Raw genomic sequence first — 15,637 nt, forward strand, 5'->3', positions numbered from 1 at the left:
ATCATCTAATAGAAATAAACTCAGACTTGCAAATTGATTTATATGTTACCCACTTTCATCTACATTTATCCGATTACGAGAAAACTGTTGATGGATTTGAGGAGACTCGGTATGTATGGGCGTGTTCCCCTTTGCCTTGCATTTTATTTTCTATAGACAGAGTCCATTTTATCACGTCAATGCATGCGAATCAAAACTGCTGATTTCTTTGTATTTGGCAGAATGATCATTATGTATTGTCACACATTTTTGGCCGGATGCGAGATGCGATGGAGACGTTCCTTCGCGGAAAATTGCCTTGCGGTGGAGCTTTCATGTCAATATAGTATTTTTTGCTTGTATCAAAAGGACCGCATTCACGTGTTTTAAGAATTATCAATTAACTTGTTAAAGTAGAGGAAGAAAGTACATAAATATTATTGAATTTAGATGTATGAATAAGTAATAATATAATTTATGTCAGTGGTGATGAATGCCTGACAGACAAACGAATATAACAAGCGAAAGGGATATTGTTCTGAAATTTGACCGGGAAATTTAAAAATAAATCGAATATCTACGTTCGCATCGACGATTTTCTTTTCACACTTTTGAATCTAAATAGTTTAAATCGGAAAACAAAAAGGATACATAGGTACTTCTGACAAATTGATGTTGTTTGTAATTATATCGATTTAAATTTCTTAGAACAAACGCTTAGCTATCGTTTAACTCTAACAAGTTGATAAGTAGCAAAAGTAGGCAATTTGCTCAGTGATAGCGAATTAAGGCAGAAGATGGCCTCTACGACGCTAATTATTTAAAATACGTCTTATTATAAGTATTAAATTGTACAGAAAATTGCATTTTAAAAATTTGCGGCTGCAATAAGGACGTGAAGATTCTTCACTTTACATAGTTTTATTTGTCCGTATTGTTTTAGTATTTTTTATATCTTATACTTATATCTTATATCATTAAATTCATTTATTTCTGTTAAGTCTCGGTGCCTTTCTCTCCCATGGCACTTTTCACTAAGTTACGTCTTTCAGTAAACTCAGTCAAAGCTCACTTGAGAGCGTGGCGATTTCAGTCTTGGATATTTGCTCCTGAGATATTCGAATGCGTAAACAACTGCTGATGCTTCACACACAAACGTAGGGCCTCGTGGTAGGCTCGATTAAGACCGAATGTGGTGCGGAGCCGGGAGCAGTATGGTTTGGAGGGGTCCATTCTTGTGTTGTACAGAAAATTCTGAATTTAATTGGGGCGCTGGTTATTTTCATAGTAATATTAGAATAGACAAATAATTTTATTGTACGTGAGATATCCCGAGTTCTGGGCTAGCTCAGGGTATGTGTCGAACTCAGGATTCAGAAAAAAATAGATTAAATAAAAAGTCTTTGTCTTTTTCTGTAAGCACGTGGCTTTATATTTTCAATTATTTTCCTTTTTACACACTTATATTCTAATAATTAACACATTCGTTTATTTTTAGCGCGGGAGTACGCGAATGCAACTTTGCGTCCGTTCGCAACTCGTGTTTCTTCCGACTGCCGCTTTTAATGTTTTTAAATTCTTGCGTGATAATTTAGGGGGCCTTATGTTAGAACTTACGAGTTGTAGTCGCCCGGTCGACATGACGTCATATGACATCATTGTGACGTACTACCGGAGTGATAATAGCATTCGAGAAAATAACGCTAGTCAAATGCTGGCGTTATTCATTGTCCCCATACACAAATAGGTGTTTCAGCGTAATAATATCTATGGTGAGCAGTGTGTGTTGGGCGGCTTGCCTCGAGCGTGTATTGGCTGACGTCACAATTACGTCATGTCGTCGGGTGACTTGATATCACTAGTTAGAACATAGGGCTGCAGTTGCTACAAAAGAACTTTCATGCTAACTCTCTTCCACGCTTACGTCTCTTACATCCATCTCTTTTAAACGCATGAAACAAAATCTTATATAGATTAACGAACTATTCCTATTACTAAATTAATTACAATTTTAATACTATGAATCCTTAATATAATACTCAAAGCTATTAGTTTGAAATTTTTATATCTCGGTTACATATTAGTATTCTAAATCTAACACATTCTTTTTTTTTATCCAGATAGCCAAGTGATACGTCATAAGTCTTTCATATTCTGTTATATGACTATGTGACCAAGCTGCACGTTTATGCCTACAAAACTTTATTCCGGCTCCCCATTGAAGACGGGAAGTCCAGGAGTATATCATAAGTATAAATTTAAAGACGTTGTTTATTTTTGTTTGTAGTTGTAATTACATTTCAGAGGTTTTATGGAATAATACATTGATTCGCATTATTTTTTAGTGCCAAATTCAATGTGTTTATAGTTCTTATGATATTATTATGATTCATCTTTTTTTAACAATTCGTACAGTGGAGACGATTATTTTCATCAAGATAAGATCTGTAGTATACGTAATATGATGCGATGATGAAAATCGCATCAACATTAAGCGGTTTAGCAATGTTGCGTGCTAAAAAAAACAAACCAAAAAAGAGTTGCATTTGAACATTCCTTGAACTTCTTTGAAAACACGTCCCAGATCAAGAGATTCGTCTGAGTTGTTACTCGCTAAAATGAACTTCTCGACGAGAGATTGCGGTATGATGTGTACGTATTGCAAGCAAGCAAATACACTTTTGATATATCATACCTAGGTATTTATCTTGATAGACATAAATAAAAAATAAGCATTAACATTTTATAAGCATCTATTCTTATATTAAAGTTTTCGCCATTTAGATTTTGATTATATTACGCAAATCCCAGCCGACCGTCTGGCCCGATAGTCAGCGTCATAAAAATTTCACTGTTCATTTGTTTGGGAAGTTTAGAGCGAAGTAGAAAAGACTTGACTCGACGACTTATGAGTCTTATGACATGACAAACAAGACAATTTGGTGCCATCAAATCGGTGATGCCATCTGGACGATTGCCGACTGGACGTTGTCCAACTAGTCACCGGTAAAATTTAATGAAATGTCAAAAGTAGGTACTTACAGACTATGACTGTCGAATTCTGTATTTTTTAAAAAAAAACTTCGGTTAATTAATTCTCTACAACTGGCAGTCATCGTTTTCTGTATAATAGACAAAAGCAGGTTCAGAATCCCTGTATTTGTATGCCCTCTGATTTAAGAAACGTGAGAATTTTATATAATTTGTTTAAATCACTGGAAATTGAATGCTAAACATAGGTGTGGGAATAATTAATTTCATATTGCGTGGTGACATTTGAGGTACAAAATTATTTTTTAATTACAGGTAGCAAGCAAAGCTGCAAGCGCCTTTTAATTATATTTTAATTACTTACACGGCCTAACTATGGAAAACATGTTTTTTTAATACATGTAATTATTACAATATCAAAAAAAAATGTAGAACAGTGGCGGCGTATGAAAAATACGCACCAATATTATGAAAATTGAATTATTTAAGTATTTAAAAAATACAAGTTTTTGAAAACACTAATCTTATAATGAGAACAAAACGTCCGAACATATTATTATTATGAAGATGCTTAAATAAGAGTCACTGTTGTGTATTTATTGAATCAATAGATAGGATTGTTCACAGAATACATTTTAACTGTAAATCCACATTTATGACATCGTCATAGATGCGAGATTTGTTTGCGCATTGAAACAGTGCCCACTTGCTCAAACTGAAACTTGCTTACTACAGTAGTTTAATTTTAAAGTTTCGAAGAGTCAGCTGTACCTATACCTATTTCGACACCTTCTACGTAAAAGGTCGGAACTGCGATTTTGGCTATTTGGCTTAATTTCCTATAGTAAATAATTTTAATGGTATTAAAACGACCAATCAAATCAATATTCTATGTCATTGGAATAACTACAAAAATACGATTCCAGCATTTAAATTAACGTCTTTAAAATTTATTGAAATCGTACTATTGAAAAGTTGCCATTTTGCAGTTTCGACCTTATACGCAGGAGAGGTCGATTTTCTCGACTTCCAGGCTGTGTAAATGGAAACTGTCGTTCTTGGTCGTAGTGATTTGCGTGCCATTGGTTATCTTAGAATTTGGGAGCATTCATGATTTTTGTTCTCCTAATGTCCAACGTGCCATTGGTAATGCTAATTGGGCGGGCAATGAGTGTGATAATATATTCCTCTTAAGTGGCGGTGAGTTTAGGTGGACGGTGTTTGAAGTTTTTATAATAGGGTCTATGTTCACTCGGTGTGCATTCCATCCATGTAGGTAGTTTTTTTTATTCATATTACATACTTACTATGTATTTTACCACGTTTTTCTTAACTCGTAGTCTTGTTTGTCCGGTGGTTGTTTATCCAGTACATATCTTGCAATCGATTTTTAACTAACTTCCCGACTAGCTAGACATTTGAACCTTTTAGAATACATCAGAACACGATGCCAATGCATTCTTTTAATACTTTTAGCCGTCTTTAAGTAGAATTGAATTCATTTTCAGTTAATTCTGTTTTGAATGAAAAGTTATTTCGGAAGAAATCCAATCCACTATTATTGGTTGCTAAGTGGGTGGTCCTAGCAACTAAATTATTAATATATACGTGCGTTACTATGGAAATCAAAATGACATTTCAGTATTCTATATTTGTTTGTTTTTTATTTACTTCATATCAAGTACAAGTTTGAGCATATTGAGCATAATAATTCAACAGAAAATTTAAAAACGTTGTATATAAAAAGTTATTTTTATCTTGTAATTATTTAAATATTGTTATCGCTATTTTTTATGTCTTGTCGAGAACGCTTTAAAATTGTAATTTGGCATATCGATTTTATTTGAATTAAAAATATTATTATGTCAGCTTATATCACTAAGGACATTTTGGGAAAGTCGTTTTCCAATAATTTGATAATTCGTAAACGAAAAATAGAAGATGTTCGACAGTCTTTCTCATAGTAAATAGTAAAGTTCAAAAATAATCTACATACTGTGATTAAACTGTAGTTTTGAGCATGGTAGTTAAGAAACATACTTCAATGAAACGGAAAATAATTTTCAACTATAGGTGCGACGAAATTTCGGACTTGCTGCCAATCGGAGAGTGTGAACACGTCAATTTGTTTTGTGATGGCGTCGGGGGAATTAATTCTTAAATCGTGTAAAGATGACTAAAAAATGTTACCCGTTAACTTGAAGAAGAAAACATTTCAATGAATATATTATTATTATTACTAATAGAACAATAAACATAACATTAAATGGACGCATGTTGAATTTTTATGACAAATTATGTTTTGTTCTGCACTCGTCGTTTGCACAATCTTCGCGTCGCGTACTCACGATCGTTTTAGACTGTGCCCTAGCTGAATTATAGCCTTAATAAATAATAATATTATATAAAATGATTTTTTGACCATTTGGTTTTTTTACCTGTGATTCTCAACATCAGCCTAAGATCGATGCAAATCATTGGCCTTTGTCCGCTTGACCTCGACGTGGATCATTTTGTAGCCGTATTTCGTTTTATATTATTATTAATCTACAAAATATAAAGTCTTTAACGGATATTTCTGATGAATAATGGATTAATGACGTTGATTCCGCAGTGAGTGTACGTACATACTATGTACTACATAGTTAATAATATTTAATTACACAAGATGCCATAATATAAAAATGCAGTTTACCTACATAGAATAATTTATTGTAGGTATTACTAGGTTTTATATAATTACCATTAGTGGTTAAATAAGTAATTATTTTAAATGGTCCTTAGATAATTATCGCCATTACCTGTCTACTTATCATTATTATTAATAATTATTTTTATTAAAGGGTTGTCTACGTTTAATAATCGATCTTATTAGTTTTATTGTAGGTACTTACTGATACCACCTTTTTAAGTGTTCCACTCTGGAATGAGAACCGGCTTGTCTGATGTACCTATCTACCTACCAGCAGCATTTTAATTACAAAAAGTACTTTAAATGGACCTGCATATTATCTAAAATCTATAGATCCGATGACAATATAAGTCCGATAAATGAAATATTGTGTTTATGATAAACAGATAAAGTATATTTGTGCATATTATAATATGTATGTACCTACATATTGTTTTTCAAAATGCATTTAATCCATTGCAATAACTCAAAGGGTTTGTGTGGAGTTTTGGATGAATGACTAAACACGCTAAACACCATTATTTGGATTGGAGATAAGTATATCATATCTAGGGATTCCAATCCGGGGATCCCGAGCTATTTTCGATACCTATGAATCCCGGGATTGATAAACATAATCCTGAAACTTTCGGAATTGATTTTTTTATCTATTTTTTATGGAAAATAAAATAAAAACGAAAATATAACAAAAAAAAACTTTTAATAACAAATAACTACATTAGAAATAAACCGAGTATGAATGAAGTTTGATTTATACCCATGTGTAATTACCGATTCATTTTATTTTTTCACATAAATTAATAAAAATAAGAAAGATTGGAAAAAACAATGCTTCGCACTATTAACAAAGTAATTCCACCATGATCTCATACGTTTTACTGCAGTTTCATATTTGGCTGACTAATTAGATTTATGAAGCGGAAAGGCCATAAGTACACCATGATTTGCTTTACTATTTAAAATCTCGCTAACCCATTCATTAAGTCTTTACTATCAGAAACAGCAATCTCATATTAAATTCACATTATTATTTATATTATAATATTATTTACTCCATTATTTCCAAGATTGAACGCATACAATACAATAAATGTCTTAAATAGTAAGTATCTATAAATTATACTAGATTTATTTTTGACCGATTTTATCAATTATATTTGTAAATATAAAATTTTTATATTAACAATGGAAAAAAATGCCAATCCCGAGATTGTCAAATTGTAATCCCGAAATCCCGGGATCAGAATTTTGGCTCGGGATTGGATTCCCTAATCATACCCCCTCAGCTTACCAGAGATTTACTTTTTTCATATAACTTCTTGTTCTTACCAATATTACATAATTTTTCATTTAATATCAGGTATCTATACACAATGTTATAATTAATATAAGTAGGTACTTACTTATATATTTAATAAACATTTCTTTTATTCAACGAATAATAATTCACAAGATAAGTAAATTTATTGTATCTACTGGATGGCGTCGTATTTTTTTTCAAAAAAGATTTTTTATAGTAGGTACCTACCCTACCTAGATATTATAATACATCTGAGGTGTTTTAAAATTATTTATATTCAACATTTATATTTCTATATACCTAAGTGGGGGAGGGATTTAAATTAGGCATTGTATTTTATATTTTCATAAAAGCGTAGATATTAGATCTTTCATGCGGGCTTAATTTTTTTTCTCTAAAAATAGTCAGACGTAATTTATTATGTTATTGTAAATTTTCTTGTAAAGAGTATCTGAAGACTTACAACGAGGAAATTAATAATAACCGGTTCATAAATAAAATAATCATATGTAGAATTAATAATATCGAACGAATATATTAATTAAAATATAAAATAATGTTTTAAAATCTTGAAAAAACAGCCATGCTATTTTTATGACAGGGAGAAAACGGTCATCTGTGCAACAGGTTGTATATTTTTGAAATTCGTATGAAGTGAAGTTAGCGCTTGTACGTACCTGAAATGGAACAGACGTAGCGGGGAGTGAGGAAGGCAACGCGTTGAGTCAGCGATAGCAACACAGTTCAAGTGAATGAAGCTCAGTGTTGCCAACCGTACTATAATTATAGTATTTTGTACTATAATTTTCGTCTGCGTACTATGTACGATTTAAAACAGGTATAAAAAAAAGGTAAATCATTCTACAGTGGCACCATAGGTGATTCGCGCGTGTATTGAATTGCTTGCGACAATGCCTGTTTCAATGCTAGCAAACAATACCACTACAACTGCAAGCCGAATTTGCCGTACCCATGGTGCCACTGTAAAACGATTTACCTCAATGACCTATACCTACAGTACGCCCAAAATACTATAATTTTGAAAATTCGGAAAAGAAGTTGGCAGTAGATTGAAAAAACAGCCCCAAAGCTGTTCGGGAGAACTAAAATACTTAATACTATCCATTTGAATGTTTGCCTAAAAAAAGGTGACGTTAATTATTTTTCGCGTATTTTTTTAAATGCAGAAAAGTATTGGTCATTCAACGCGTACTTAATTTTTTGCCGAAACATTATAATTTTGGAGGCGCGGTACTATAATTCCACTTTGAAAATATGGCAACACTGATGAAGCTTGAAGTGAGCAAAGCAAAATCAAAAGCAAGTTTATCGAAAACGACCGATCCGACTGCACGTTTATTTTGTTCGCGGATTTGTCAATTCTGCGCCTTTGATAATGTCAAAGATTACGCGGAAAGGTAAGCGAATGAAGTTCGTACAGAACAGAATACTACTGTCAAAATAACAATCCGAATTCTATTCTAAATTTAAAATATAAGTGACATTACAGAAGTTTTAAAAGTGAGTTGTTTATGTAATATCGGTGTTTGTGGTTTATAAAATGTATTTTAATAACGTTTTTAAACTGTGATAGACGTAAATAAACCTAGCGTGTGATAGTTTCAACCTGTAGAGCGAAGTCTACTTTGTTTATCTGTGTAATCTTGGTAGTTTCTGAATGACTAGAGATCTCAAGTTGGATCGGTTATCGTTCATTCTAGGTGACAGCATCCGGCCGGTTTCTTCACATTTCTTTATATGTGCCGTATTCTTCTTATCGTGTTTTGTATCGCGAAATGATCGACTCGATTCATATCGAAAGACCTGTGTTATTTTATTACTCTTAGTGCATTACTAATCCATATCGATTGTGCAACTTTTCTGTATGATTGACGGTCGAGTGTAGTTTGGATCGTGTGATGGCAAATTAATAAATAATACGTAAACATTTCTATCAACATGGATAAACGGACGCGAGAGTTGGAGGTGCAGAGGAAAGATATTCGCAGCCAGAGTGTCATAGGTAAGCAAACATGATCATAACAATAAAATTAACCATAATATTATTTAATGAACATATCTGTCCAATATTGACTGATAAAACTGACCTCGAAACGTTGCTGAGTAGGTACGTTCTTCGTTTATAATTATTAATTTACAAACAGGAACTGGTGTTTCTCCGTACCAATTTGAAAAGATGACTGCATATTCGTGTTTTCATATTTCCAATTGATATGTTCCTATGATGCTAGTTGTTTTTTTTTCATCTGACAAACAGAACTAACTGCTGATAATAAATTAGTGAATAGGTTGGGTCAAGGTAAAACGTATTGTAACTATTTATAACTAAAAATATAAGTGCATAATAATTATGCAGCTAATTATCCAATGCATGCAAAAAAAACTATTCATAGATCAAGGTCTTTATAAACGCACGGAATTCTGGCGTCAATGATGACCAAAGATCTAAGTACCAATACGGAACAATGGATCAGCTTCATAATATTACATTTTTACTCTGTACATATTTTTAATGCAGGTCACACCAATATATAAATTTTCATTCTATTTTTATACTTCTATAATTTTCCAGTGCTGTATGGCCTCTTATGTACCTAGTGTGCAAGGATTGGGCCGGTCGCAAGGGCATATTATTATTGAAATTAGGTATAGAATAGGCGTAAAAAAAGCAGGAGTCATGAATTATGCTGATATACCTATTGGGTAAGCGATGTTGTTTGATTTTTTTGCTCCGATCATGGAGACCCCCTTTACAAAGAAAATCGCACATTGCCCACCTACGATTTGGGTTCACTTGCGTCATATCGATATAAAATAATCTAAGCAGAACTAACTAGTGGTACTCAGGGGCGATTTTCTTTGACGCGGATGACGCAGATGACGCAATCGGTTCAACAGAAGACTTAAAATGGTGCCTCGAAACAGTTAAAATATGTCATAACACTCATAACATTATTAAATTATATCGAACATCAAAAACTCGGCGTAAAATGTTGCCCAAAACATAACTGCAATATAACACAAAAGGGGGTCTCTATCTAACCTACAGGTATTACCAAATTTATTGTTAACGTTTATTCAAGAATGTTATTTATCAGATAAGTGGTGAAAGTTTTCATAATATGCAAACGTTCGTGTAAGCAGTTTATTATTTTTATTAGTAAAAAAATGGCGTTCCTATTTAAAATGCATTGAAACCTAATTTTGTCTACAGATAAAAAATAGTCGGAATTTATTGGTTTTATTTTATTTTTTATCATGGGCAGGGGGGCTCAAAATCAATTAGTGCGTAGTACTGATTAGTACTGATTTTATTGATAAAAGTTGCAATAGATATTATACCACCATAATCGAATTTAGAACTAAGCCTGTATAAATACAGCTATGGCTGACAGGGCTTTAGCTTGGTGGCCCTGACTTAGTGGGGGGCGGCGTGGGGGGTCGACCAGTTAAGTGAGATAATCAGACAGCACAAATTTGCGTTATAGGGAAAAAGTCGCCTGCGACGCTATGAATGCCTGGGTACGGGGGCCAATGAACACAGCACAAACAAACACAGTATAAAAAAGTATTGAATGATATCTCAAATGTTAGCATGTGGCGCCCTCACTCAGTGTCGGATCTATAAAACATATTAGATCTAGAGACGGGACCTTGCAAGCATTATGGATGATAAAGAATGTTATACAATAATTGGATAATAATCATACTGGGATTCATTTCTTGTATTAGGTATAGGTACTCGTATTATTCAAGAAATGCTTTGATACTATCAATTTTTTGTGTATACAATTTTGCATAATTATTAAATAATAATAGGTATATTGCCAAGGCTGTATTGCTTTTATGTATCAGTGTTTATAATAGTGTAGGTATGTGTTTTTTGTTCTGTATATACCTGCTACAGTAAGAACGTATCATTATTATGTTTTACAGTTATTGTCCATTATTGCATTCAATAAAATGCCTTTGAAATGATAGATCGCTTGTTTAGAGGTTTTCTTAGCTCAAGAAATGTAACGGTATTCTGCATATAATGTAGGTAGGTATCTACCTAAAACTTTTCTGAGAAATCTGATAGTGCCAAAGATTGATTTTATTATATTATTTTATCCTTTGGATAGTCTCAAACGCTAAACTAAGTACCTACCTACCTAGTAGGAGCATTGAAGTTTCAACTTGGCCTAGCTGTAATCACTGTAATCAGGTAGACTAAACCGAACCCATCTTGATGGATTGGGTTCCCGCGAACTGCCAATAACTGTTCCTCGGAAATGATACCTCCTCCACAACTCGGGGGCTGGATTCCCGTGATAAGAAGTTAACCATCTGTGCATACTGCCATAGGATTATGTCGCCAAATTCACAATAATATGTTATCTGTTATCGTTATTGTAATGTTCTATCTTATTGGTTAATGGTTACGAACATAGGTATATGGCGAATCCCACTATAGTCAGGCCGTTACACAAAATTCTAAACTTCGACGGACATAATTCGAATGCAATATAAGTACCTAGTTTACTGTTTGTAGAAATTGACGATTGTTGCATATAGAACGAAATGTGCAATCGTAAGGCATAAAGCCCATTGACGCAGCGAGTGCGGCGCTCGCGCAAAATTTCTACAAGTGGCGCGTAAATCATCAAAAATACAACGTAATCAAATACGCCAGCGCCCACTGGACTTAACGATGCCTTGCGCGCCGCCTGCCGCATGAGTCACCGTTTTTCGCTTCTCGGCGATACGATTTAATGAAAATACAAAGAAGTCCATTCATTGAACACGGCTACCAAAATTACGCTGCTTGAGGCGTCGTCGATCGACGGGCCAAAAGCAATTATTTAATAACAGAGAACCCATTGTTTTATTTTATTCCGTGTCATTATATTTCGCTGGTTGAATAATGTCGTCGTAAATATTTATTACAAGCCCCGAAATAATATAATATTTTTATTGCTTTGTTATGAGAGACGCTGTAAAAATAATTGTTTTGTGCTGCTTGGGCCGCTTATTACATAGGTGAAGGGTAATGCGCGGCGAGAGACGTGTGATTATGGTTATGAATACGCCGACTTCGCCCGCTCGACGCGTTCTGTGGGCACCATCGCTAAAGCTTCATTTATTTCGAACTGGTACCTACTACTGACACCATCATTCGCAATAATTCAGTGGAACGGCCTGTATGTAGTTGATCTTGGGGTGCATTATACAGAACATTGTATCTGATGAAACAGTACAATACGATATTGTATTTTAATAATATAGCAATTCACTGATCATTGTAGATTGATTGTTGTACCAGTCAGATTTAGTTTCATCCCGCATTTGAAATTTAATAATTACCTACGACATATTAATTTAGGATACTTGCTCATAATAATATCGACTGTTTAGGTTTGGGCAAAAATAATTAAGTAACAATCGTTTTTTTTCGAAAAGTGCTATACTGTATACCTACAACAAAGTAAACGTTCTGTAAAAAGGAAGTAAACCGCAAATTTCGAACTATTATGTATTACCATTATGTATACATAGATGCCCTGGTACCTATGCCTAATTTCAGTTGCGAGGTGATATCTACGTGTAGTAATCTTGGTTGACAGTAGGCCAGCGGCTTCCAACCTGGGAGGCGCGCCTCCCAGGGGAGGCGCGATCTATTGCCAGGGGAGGCGCCAAAATTTTTGAATAAATTATTTTTTATACCATAATATCTACAAATAAATAAAAGTTCATATCTTAACGTAACAGTGAAAATTCAGTGCATGAATGTTTATTTTAATATATAATACATATATTTAAATCCTATTAAAAAAATATTTGGAGCGGAGAAATTTAAAAATGGCGCTTTTGCAAACGCTCTGTTTCGGTAATGCACAAAACGACCGCTGGTTGCATGAAAACAATAACCTCAAATTTAAATGTCACTCGTAGCTAAAGTGTCAACTGAAGCGTGTAGGCAGGGTGTGATATATTTTTTTTAAATTGTTTTTGACGTGATTTCTTTAATATAATATAACAATAATACATGTCTCCACTTTTAAATGATTTCTACGCCAGATATATTGAAGCAAACAAAAATCTATTTCCTGAGTTCTTGGTTAGTTTGCTAATGCATTTTTCATATAATTTTATTAATAGTAAAAAAAGTCGCCTGCGGCGCTGCTTTGTTTCAGGGCTATTAAATTTTTTTAATATATGGGTGAAAGATCCTGGCCTGTGGGCCCTATTCACTATGTGGAGCTCATGATAGAATCCATTAATTTTTGTCAATGAACGATGATGAATTTGGTTGACTTCTTTTAAAATTGATTGTGGTAATAAACAAGCTCATTCGTCGCATGAAAAAAATATTAATTAAAAAATGAATTTGATATAAGTAAGTAGTAAAAACTTGTGTTTTAAAAAAGTGTCTGTATTATTTAATGAAATAAAGGGGGGGAGGCGCCAAGATTAGATGTTTTTTAAAGGGAGGCGTAGTAACATAAAGGTTGGAGACCACTGCAGTAGGCACTACATGACTACACCAAAGTAAACGGGGGTCAGTTTTATTATTGGCATTTTACTTAAATTAACCTAATCCGATTATAATAATTGCGGTACTTTCCTCAGAAAGTCTAATGACCACACCTGTGTACCTACTAACTCGTACAGAACCTCTTTTTGACCTTATTTTAGGGCTTCTTCTAAATCTGTCATAAATTCATTGTAGAAATACCATTATTTGAAGGATTTAGGGTGCAGTAGAATTATTTAAGTACTTGGAATTTATACAGTAAATAGGTAAGTCATAAAATTAAAGTCACTGTCAAGTAAACTAATTATTAGGTACCTACCTACATTATTGAAGTCGGCAAACTGACGAGGTTATTATTTTTATGGAGCATTTTCATTAGATAAGTAGGTACAGCAGGTAAGTACTAACGGATTGAATAGAATTCCATAAGAAATGACTTGCTCAAGCGTTATTTTATAAATTTATCAAAAAAATGTTTTGTAAAATAATACCCCATTTACACGTGCACGGATTTACTGCTGACAGTCTACGTATTGTCGCGGCCATAACAAGAATAATTACAAGATAAAAAGAACTTTTTATATACAACGTTTTTAAATTTTCTGTTGAATGATATAATAAGACTTGACTAGCTTAAACGATCAAAAAAATTTGTATTTGATAGAAATACTACTGAAATGTCATTTTGACATGTCATATTGATTTCCATAGTAACGCACGCATATGTATATTAAAAATTTTGTTGCTAGGACCCCAGACCCCTAGCAACCAACAATGGTGTCGAAATAACTTTTCATACAAAACAGAATTAACTGAAAATGAATTCAATTCTACTTAAAGATGGCTAAAAGTATTAAAAAATGCATTGGAATCGTGTTCTGATATATTCTAAAAATTTCAAATGTCTAGCTAGTCGGAAAGTTAGTTAAAAATCGATTGCAAGATTTGTACCGGACAAATAAGAATACGAGCTAAGAAAAACATTGTAACATGCACGTGTAAACATGTAGATATAATATATTCATTGTATTCTCATGCATGGATTAAACAAAATAAGTATAGGTGTACGATATATACGCCTGCTATGAGCTGTTACGTACCTAGGGACTTAATATAAAACTTGTTCTATACTCAATCAAAATTTTATCTACTTACTACCTAATTATCTAGCTACATACATTTTTTTTAAAGTTATACTTTTAGCGCGTTTGGGAAAATAGATCAGAGTGTATTTTTGGCGTGTGACGAAGTTGCGCGCGCGCATGTAACACATAATCTATTATTACGGTTATATTCATTTCGGTCTCAAGGGTACATGCGCATGCGCATAGTGTCATTTAGTTAGTCGTTCAATACACCATGTAAAGAGCACGTGTTGTAAACATAACCAATATTGTGTCATAATACATAATATATAATAAGTTTATAAACAAATTTCCGGAGACTAACAGTCTACACTGTTAATTTATATTTATAAAACTTTATTTATATTGGAGTGTATAATATTTATTTTTCATTGTAAAGATTGTGTATCAAGATTTGAGGCTATATTTATGGAAGTATTATTTATGAGTAAAATTATATACTTACTGACTTATTGTTGAGTTGTTAAATAATTCAAAAGATATATTAAAATTTGTTAATTCATCATGGGCACTTGGAATCGATTATAACCGCTGTATGGCAAAGATGAATTTTGGTCCAATACAATAATTAAATTACAATTATCATGTGCTATATGAGGCACAGATGAATCGCGTACGTTTTGATCAACCTAATCCACTGTAATATTAAGGGCCCGCTGAAGAGCCCGCCGTTCAAATATAATTCAGTATAAAAAGGACCTCGGCGTCGTAACTACGTCAATTTAAATCGATCTTTTCGCAAAAATCACTAATCATCGGAGATTTTATTTCAAGAAATATTATTATTATTACTGATAATTTCTGCCGCGCGGAGAATTATTATTATTTTATGAACACCTGCGAGATGAAGCCGATCAGAAAACAGGGCTGTCAAAATAATATTAAGCATTCATATTTTTTAAATGTTAATTTCATCATGGTTTTTAATCAAACCTGTGCAAGTACGTACTGATAACTTGGGTGGATTTTGTAGCAAACATACTATTGATATA

The 15,637-nt window shown here is 33.2% G+C and overlaps 1 protein-coding gene across 4 annotated transcripts in view; it reads left to right on the forward strand.

Annotated features, from left to right (window-relative positions):
* rols (zinc-RING finger and ankyrin repeat domain-containing protein rolling pebbles) overlaps positions 1-15,637 on the forward strand; it is a 427,700-nt gene that overhangs the window by 120,589 nt on the left and 291,474 nt on the right. The window contains exon 1 of one of the 4 annotated variants that reach the window (XM_085941860.1): positions 8,285-8,985. The exons of 2 other annotated variants lie outside the window; for them this stretch is intronic. In XM_085941860.1, the coding sequence (XP_085797986.1) occupies positions 8,922-8,985 (64 nt within the window). In that variant the 5' untranslated portion in view covers positions 8,285-8,921. Of the gene's footprint in view, positions 1-8,284; positions 8,986-15,637 lie in introns of those variants that run through there. One more of the 4 variants, XM_085941856.1, reaches the window with a different exon arrangement.

This window comes from Rhyacophila brunnea, unplaced genomic scaffold (genome assembly GCF_057557595.1).
Source record: "Rhyacophila brunnea isolate RB1 unplaced genomic scaffold, BYU_Rbru_1.0 scaffold_14, whole genome shotgun sequence".
NCBI lineage: Eukaryota > Metazoa > Arthropoda > Insecta > Trichoptera > Rhyacophilidae > Rhyacophila > Rhyacophila brunnea.